Below are 9582 nucleotides of genomic sequence, written 5' to 3' on the forward strand. Positions count from 1 at the left end.
CTTGACAAGTGATGTAATTGGAAGATTTCCCGCCCCCTTTAATACCCCATTGATGCACTCAACTAGGTTTGTGGTCATATAACCCCAGCGATATCCATTATCGAACGCCAAAGCATATTGCTGATGTGGGATCCGATCGAGCCACTTAGTGTAAGCCTCACCACGCTCACGTAATCTTGCATACTGCACATTAAATTCACGCACAGTCCTACAATAACATGTAAAAAAAACAAGAAAAAAAATAAGTATCACCACATAACACTAACATCAGTATTTCACTATAATTTACGTACCCATATTTACAATCAACTTCTGTAAATACGGTGCCTTAAAATTCCTTAAGAAGTTGGATGCTATGTGCCTAACACAAAACATGCGGATAGCTCTCGGAGGCTCCCATGATCCGTTACTACGTGTTATTGCTGAGGTAATAGAGTTGTGTCGATCAGAGATAAGCCCGATACCATCCCGCGTCACCACATGTGTGCGCAAATGAGTAAGAAAGAAGTGCCATGCATCAGAAGTCTCACCTTCAACAACGGCAAATGCAAGAGGCACAATATTGCCATTGCCATCCTGAGAAATTGCAACTAAGAGAGCTCCTTTGTATTTGCCATACAGATGTGTGCCATCTATTTGGACGATTGGTTTGCAGTTCCTAAATGCTCTAATGCAAGGATAAAAGCTCCAAAACACCCGTGTCAGTATCCTAATATCCTGGACCACCTCATCCCCTTGGTAAGCTGGTGCAGTTTCGATCTCGACTGTAGCTGATGGATCTTTTTGTACCATTGCTTTATACCACGACAGCAAAGCTTCACAAGAAGCTTCCCAACCACCAAAAATATTCGCAATTGCCTTTTGCTTAGCCAGCCATGCTTTGCGGTAACTTATCGTATAATTGAATTTCGATTGTACTTCAGCAATCACCGATTTCACCTTTAAAGATGGATCAACTTCAACCAATGACTTTATAACTCTGCAATCATGTCTGAGTTTATCTTGGCATGATCTTGAGAGATTGTTGTCCTGGAGCATGTGTGACTACCATTGTACCGCCTTATAACCCAACAAAACTTTCTCTTAATAAGACTAGCCCTGATAAGCCAATTGCAATTTGTTCCATATTGTACACACTTAGCATAAAATGTGATTGGCTCAGATTCACACACTCGATAATTCACACCCCAACGAATGGTATAATCTTTAATTGCTGCAATCACAATTTCTCTAGAACTAAACTCTATGCTGATGACAAATTCACCATCCGTAACAACAACAGGGTCTACACCAGCCATAACAAGAAATAATTCTTACTATTACTAATAATGATAACAATAATAATAAATTAATAATAATAATAACAACAAATAATCGTAATAACAAATAATAACAATAATAGTAATGCATAATATAATAAAGGCTAATAATAATTATTATAATACTAATCATAATAAAAATAGGAGACTACTTACTTGTATTGACAAACTCAGGAAATTCTGGTGCATTCATAGCATCTAGATCCAAAGCATGCATAAAAGAAGGCTCTCTAGATAGATGTTGGCTCGTTAGTGCATTTGTCACATCTGCAACGTCAGGCTCAACTATGATATCATCTTCGTTGACATCTTCAACTGGACCAACAATATGATAAGTGCCCTCGAATTCCTCTTCACTTTCAGTGTTATAAACCGTCCAGTCGATGTTAGGTTTGGGTAAATTAACCTCAACTAATTCTTCGAACTCAACATATAACTCGATAACTGACACTTGTGCCCGTGTTTGTTGGTAGATCGAAAACATCCCTTGCATACTTGCATCGTCAACCACATACATTATTTGAAATTGAATAAAACCCCCAAATACTAACACAGGCTGTCTATAAAAAATATTTGTGACTCTCTTTAATATTTGATTATCAACACACTGACAAAGTATACTCTTAAATTCCTCATATGTTATTCCAAAAGGAATAATAAGATCATATGGATTTTCACATACAAAACTCACACCTTCAGATGTTTGTGAAAAGATTTGACAATTATAATATATTTTCAAACTAACACTTTCCTCCATTTTTCTTCTCTTACTCTCTCAACGAAATTAACCATACTCAGACTCAACAAATTCATTTTTTCTTTTCTAATACTCGAGGTATATTTTTTTAATCTAAAAAATACAATATGCCCCCTGCATAATGTCATTCCGCCCCCTGTGTTTTGGTAATACGCCATTCTTGTATTGTCAATATGCCCCCTTATATTATATTTTTAATATTAAACTAATACAATACGCCCCCTTGTATTGTGTGTTTAATATTAAACTAATACAATCCGCCCCATTGTATTGCTTTTTAAAATTTTCAAAAAAGTAATATGCCCCCCTTGTATTGTCTTTTTTTATTTTAAAAAAAAAAATTTGGTTAAAGCAATTCGCCCCCTACGGATTGTCAGCCCCCAGAAATATGCAAAACACCACCACATCCAATAATGAAGCATTACACCAAATCCTAACCAATATTAAAAAAATGAGCCGTCAATGAATGGTATAACATGTTTTCTAAGATAATAAAATATAATAAAATTGTTAGACACTAAAAAAATAGAAAAAAAGTCCAACAAAGATGTAGTTTACTATTATGTATAATCTAAAAAACATAGATTGTCAAGATACCTATTGATAGCAAAACAAAATATTTATAACATATATAAATTTGTTCATTAATCAAAAAACAAAATATGTCCAAAACAATTTAACATATAGTTCAAAATATCTATCAAACAGAATTATACATAGGAGGCCTAACATCGTTGAATCGACAACTCTATCTAGCGGTTAGGTAGCGAGTCGAGTTTCAAGGTAATGTTGTCCCCCTCCTTTAAATTGTATACTCTACAACATTCATTCTACCCGACCCCAAACTTTCATTCTCCATCTCTTCCTCCATTTTTCAGTAAGTGGAAAAAGAACACATTCTTCTCTACATTAGATCGTGGACCAGTGATCGTCCAAATCGAACCATCTCCAGATAGTTTAAGATATGCAACAAATTTCGAAGGCAGATACTGCAATGAATAATTCATAGTTAAGATAAACATAGTATTTTCATACACAATGAATAACAGATTTATGAAGAATATTTAATAAGCTTGCAAGAAAAAAAATAAAGAAATCACTCTTTTGAGATCAACTTACCAGTCTAGATTGACCTAGATCCAAAGCTGTGATGGTCTTTTGATAATAAATCTCTGAAGTGTATCTGATTTAGGATATTTTAAACATGTTAGTCACCACATTAAAAAATACCGATCTATACCATGATATTAAAATCCAAAACACAAGAAAAAAAGTTACATTTAGCATTACCCATGGTCAGACAATTCGTTTGTCTCATTACTTTGTTCGTTGACCTCCATTGATAAAGTGCTTTCACCACACAAATCTATGGGATTATGCAAATTATCCCCTTCCAGTGTCCCATCTTCATCATTGTTTTCATCACCGGCTGATGAAAAACTCATCATCAGATGGTTCAGACCCAGATAGAACCATCACATCAGGTGATGAGTCTTCATCAATCCTGGTATACTTTATGTGGAACACTCTTGATACGTTATCAAGTGTCTCTGGGTCCATTAGCTCAGGTACATATGAGTCAGGATCAAGGTGAATTTGGATGGGCTGGTTGTCGTGATTCCACAATGAAATAAAAAAAATTCCGAAACCGACATATCTAAATTGAACAGATGCCCCTTTATTGATAAAATAGAAAGATCTAATCTGTTCAAATGAGGTATCATTTATAAGCAACTGATCATTGTTTTTTCTCAGCTCCAGCACTAAACAATTATCTAGCTCATTAATGACATTGTCCCTAATTCTTCGCCATGAGTTGAAACAAAAGTTGGGGGAAGAGCTCTCTCACCCTATATTCAATTTTCTTCCTAAAGTTAATTTATGTCTAACAAAACATGCTAAAAATGCATCACATAATATTACATAATCATTTAGCAAAGAGAGGTATATATACATTTAAATCTACCATTATTACCAACTGAGCAACACAAGAGAACAATAATAACGTAAATGAACTGGCATGAGCATAACAAAAATAGGTAACTAAGTAAGAAACACATATCAAGTCTTTTTGAATGTCCAGGAAAAAATACTGAAGTTTTGAAAGAAACAATGAAAAAGAAATTGCTGTTATCTTGATAGATTCTGAAACCAAAACATCTACATAAACATCCAATCATGTTTTCACGTATTAATAAATGCTGAATTTTCAAAGTCACTATCATTATATGTATGATTAGTAAACATTATATTATTTATTTTGAATGTACATTGATAATTTATCAAAATTAATCTTTTTAGAGTTGTTATAGTCTACACCCATCTCAAATTAGAAAGATCAGGAAGTCAGAGTTAGCTAATCAAAGTTATCCAACAGGAAAAAGAAACTATCTAAGAGGAGGAAAGTAGAAAAGACCACTAACTGAATATAAATTAAAAATAAAGCATTCGAAGTTAAAGATTTAACCCACCTCTTTAATCGGTTAACATGCATGATATAATATTCCATAATATATTTGATTACCTAGTTATTGATAAGGCGAAATCTGAAAATCCATTCTTTTTCGTTGGGCCAATAATCTTGGGTTGCTAAAAATCTCCTATTAGCACATAATGGTATCATTAGAGGTTAAGACTGAGACTTTTAACCAAGAAACCAACTAAGTATACCCCAAAAAAAAAGTAACAAATTAAAAGCATATTTATGAAAAATACCCAAGAAACCACTTTAGAAAACTACTATACAACATATTTTAGAGATTACGACAAGTTATGAAATGTGACCTACATATAAATGAAAAGCCAATAAAATTAAATTACAACATGAAAAATATCTGAGAAAGAATTTTAAAAAAACTATAGATGGCATAACATCGATATTTAATTGATATTAAAATTTTCACAAGTTAATGTGAAATATATTGAATGGAAAAGTAGATGAGACTTCAATGAAATTGAAAATGCAGCAAAGAAAAGATATTCTCTAATGCTCAGCACCATATCTGTTTGGATCTTCTCTATCGGCATGCATCGCCATTCAGCCTTATGAGATAGATAGACTTCGTATAAAGATTCGAGAACAAACAAAAGATCTTGTCTCTTACTACAAAATAGAGTATTATAATAAAGTAAACCCTAATAGAAGATTTCAACAAATTCAAGAAAAACAAGTGATAAAATTGAATCCAAAAACATAAAGAAGAAACATAAAGAAGGAACAGCAATCGTTGATAAACAAAAGAAGAAATAGATGAACAAAAATATTGTTATTTATCCTAGTAAATTGAATTTCTACTAATCCTAATTATAATGTTCAGAAGTTTCAGAAAGCTAACCACTACTACTAATAATTATTTAAACAAACAATCATGAATTATGAATTTGTTAATTAGAATATGCATAATAAACGATATGAAAAAAAGAAAATGTACAAAAATTAAATCAATAATAAAATATAAAAGACCAAAATGAATATTCAAAAATTATAAATATGATAAAAGTGATTTCAAAAAAATTCTTTTTATATTTTAAAATAATCGATAAAATAATGTAAACAATGACTATATTTTTTAAGTTGAGGAAGAGATTACAAAACTTAAAAACATAAAGTCATACCTGATAATATGAAATTAGGATTAATAGTTGGAGTACTTTGCAAAATAATTTATCCTTGTAAAGAAAAAAAAAAGTTTAAATGTAAAATTAAAATCATGGTAACAGAAAGCATAAACAAAAACAACTTAATAAGAATGAGATGTTGCGCTCAAGCATAAGACATATCTTGTTCTGAAAATCAACTGTTTCTTTCTTTCACTTTAAATTGGCAGCTAAGCTTTCATTGAATGATACATGCATGTCCAAACATATCACAATATCTTATATTGGTTGAGAATAAAATTCAGCACCATGTCAGGCCAACAGAAATACTACTTTTAGGAAGAAAATAATCAAAAAACATATTTGAAGTTAGCACATTCACATAAGGTTATTAACTCAACATTTTCAAAACCCAAAACTTCAATTAATGAAATTAACGAAAGGAAAACTACCAAAACTGAAAAGAAAAACAAAAGAAAAAAGAGTGAACAAAAGATTTTTTACATTTTAAAACAATTGAAAAAATAATGTAAATAATAACTATATTTTTTAACACTAACGAAGAAATTACAAAACTTGAAAGAATAAAATCATACCTGATAAGATGAAATTGCAATTAATAGTTGGAGTACGTTGCAAAATAATTGATCCTTGTAAAGAAGAAAAAAAAAAGTTTAAAGGCAAAGAAAGCTACCAAAACTGAAAAGAAAAGCAAAAGAAAAAATACTAAACAAAAAACTGCGTTACCAGTGCAACTATTAGGTCAAAAGCTGAACTTGATTCTTCGGTTTTCAGTTTTCAGATGATTTACCTGAACAGCACGTCCCTTGTTACTTGGGTGAAGTATATTGTCTCGATCTGTCAAGAGCTCAAGAAAAAGAACTATCCGCCGAGAAACTGCGGGAGATTGGTCTGTCGGACGAATTGGAAGCGCTGGGAGCCACCGCAGATGACGACAGCTTCGTATGTTGTAGGAGGATACGGGGTTTTGAATCTAGAAAAGTTCGGTGGTCGGGTTTGCAGGTTGAGCGACATGAGACGACACAGAGAGGGACGAAGGAAGTTCAGTAGGTTTGCTCTTGTCACATTTCTTTCTTTTTTTGTTTGGGGAAAGGTGGGAGAAGTGGGTGGTGACATTTGGCTTTTTACTTTTTGTTGGTGATTACGTTTAATATTCTTAAAGATAGGGAAAAATTTTAAAAAAGATAAAAATAAAAGATATTTACATATTTTTTTAAAAAATTACACTGGACTGTTATGAAGAATTAATTACTAATGATTAAAAAGACTTTTAATATTTGAATGGTTTAGAAGCACTTATTTTTTTAATATTTATGACAATTAAAAAGAAGAACTAAATCTTCAAAAAAATATGTCATGAATTATTTTTTTATTTATTTCTGAGTTTTTTATATTAATAAATTTTATTTATCCTAAAGTTTAAGTAATTTTCACATTTTTTTCAACTTTTTTTTCTATTGTTAATGAGCATAAAAGATGTCGAAAAATCACAAAAAGCTAACAAAAAAACAATAAATAAATAAATAATTGATCAAAATTTTACGTGACATGCCCTTTGGATTTTGGAATAGTTCCAACACAAATCTCAATCGATCACATACCAGTGTAAATGAAAACACACATTTAACTACCAAATTTATCAAGATTGACCCAGATAAAAATAAAATAAAAGCTACAAACTTTTATCAATCATGCAGAAGAGTTCAGCTGAAATTCCAAGAGAGCTGAAAAACAAAGTAAAAGCCAGTGTAAATGAAAACACCCCTTTAAGTATCAAATTTATCAAGATTGACCTAGATAAAAACAAAATAAAAGCTACAAACTTTTATCAATCATGCAGAAGAGTTCAACTGAAACTCCAACAGAGCTGAAAAATAAAGTAAAACCTACACCCAAAAAAAGATAAATTTAAGACCAACCCACACTAATTCAAAATCAACTAATAACTTTTTTTCTCATCGATAATTTTCTTTTCAACCTGACACAGAATGAACATAAAAAATGGTATACCTATTTCAAATTCGTCGCTTTTAAAGATAGTAGAGCTCCCAATAACCAGAGGTGTCGGGTACCACTGGATGCTAAAGACCCCGTAAATCAGGAGTACTCACACACATTCTTATGGTATCAAATTATCCATCCATGTTAGAGCAATAATTCTAGAATAGCTAATCCCTAATATAATTAGGATAAACAATCTCACTTCGTAAACTCAATTATACTTCTTTATTATCGTGATAAGTTGATAACAAATAACAAATTGCAGAGTGAACAACGACAATTCATAATGATACCTAATTGCTCAAGAAAGATTTAAACATAATAGGAAATGTTAACAACGCTTTTCACTTCCTCTACTAAGTAAATAGATATTTTTCTGGTTAAATTTGGAATTATACGAAGAGAGGGACTGATCGAGATCGCCAGCGTGCTTGGCAGAGCTACAATCGGAGAATCGAGAGGCGATGTCCTCAAACTTGGCTTTGCCAGAAACGATGTCATCACAGAAGGCCTTTAGCTGAGAGACGGCGCTGTCTCTGGTGGTGTTTTTGATGACCTGTCCTTCTGGATCCTTCCACGACGCCTTGCGTCTCGAACCTTGGTGCTTCACCAGTATGTCCGATGCCCTAACCTCACCTCCATCACCACCGTGCCTATTGCTAGACGACATCTTCTTCGTCTGGTTCAAATGCTGCTTATGCTTCTCCTTTTGCTCCGCCGGCACCACCGGAGACTTCTTCCTCTTCCATCAGACTCTATCTTCGCCGGAATTCCAGAGAGAGTGAGAAGAGATGTCTGAGTGAGAGGGCTCCGAATTAGAATCGGCTTCACGAAAAGGATAGTAGTGAGGAAGAGATAATGTGTTCCCAATGGAACATGCTTGTTCCCCAATCAGAATCGTTCCAACTCCATCGTGCGGTCCACATCTATTAATCTAATGGATCCAGTATGCTAGAAATTTTTAAGTTTTCTTTACCAAAACATGTCTACCTCTAGACTCTTAAAGTATTAAGATAGAAAATTAATAATGTTAAATACATCGATAAACTAATAAAAGCAACTAAGTATTTGTTTAGGCATGATTAAATCGATAAAAAAATTTATTAAAAAAATATCTTTTTATTTTTTAGTGTATTTAGTAAATTTCTAATAATAAAAATAAAAGTATTAAAAAAATAGAAAATATCTTTTTTGAGAAGCTATAATTTATATTTTTAAATTTTGTTTTTAAAAAAAGATATTTTTCACATGATAAATAAACAAAAGAGTACTTTTAACTTATTTGACTTAAAAATATCTTTTTATATGAGATATTTAAATATAAAATTATAACATAGTTGAAAAAAATTACATTTTTTTAATGATCTTGGGGTTCATTATTTAAATGATTCGATACATTTTAATAAGTTGTAAGAAAAAAAATATATACCAAACAAAGCACATGTCTATATATAATAACCATGCTTTATTCAAAAACACAGAGAAACATACTCACACATAGAAATTTAAGTATACGAAAGAGAACAATAAGTTTCATAAACATCACAACTCTGGAAATCAGTTCATATTACATACCAAAATAGATCTGTTGACAACATACTTTACCAATTTTCCAACTACTTAACACAACTATGCAAACTTCTGACAATTCTTTACAGACTTGGAATTATATTATATATATATATATATATATTGTAATGAAACTAATGATTAGCCACTACACTCATCCATCCTTTCAACAGCCTCGATAGTATTTTCACATTGTCCAAAGGCACTCCGAAGCTCTTCCCTAATAGTGAGAGACTGATGATTCCCAAATAAATTGGAACCTTGTGGGGACGAAATTCTTGCATGAAAATCATGGTTAACCGTCTACAGAGAACACAA

General features: G+C 32.0%; 1 protein-coding gene across 1 annotated transcript; it reads right to left on the reverse strand.

The window, feature by feature from the left end:
• Window positions 75-1836, reverse strand: LOC107633102. The gene is made up of 4 exons (XM_016336737.1): window positions 1476-1836; window positions 1049-1285; window positions 294-956; window positions 75-208 (listed from the first exon to the last, which is right to left on the reverse strand). The coding sequence occupies exons 1-4, from the start codon at window positions 1834-1836 to the stop codon at window positions 75-77; spliced, it is 1395 nt and encodes a 464-aa protein (XP_016192223.1).

This window comes from Arachis ipaensis, chromosome B03 (assembly GCF_000816755.2).
Source record: "Arachis ipaensis cultivar K30076 chromosome B03, Araip1.1, whole genome shotgun sequence".
Lineage (NCBI taxonomy): Eukaryota > Viridiplantae > Streptophyta > Magnoliopsida > Fabales > Fabaceae > Arachis > Arachis ipaensis.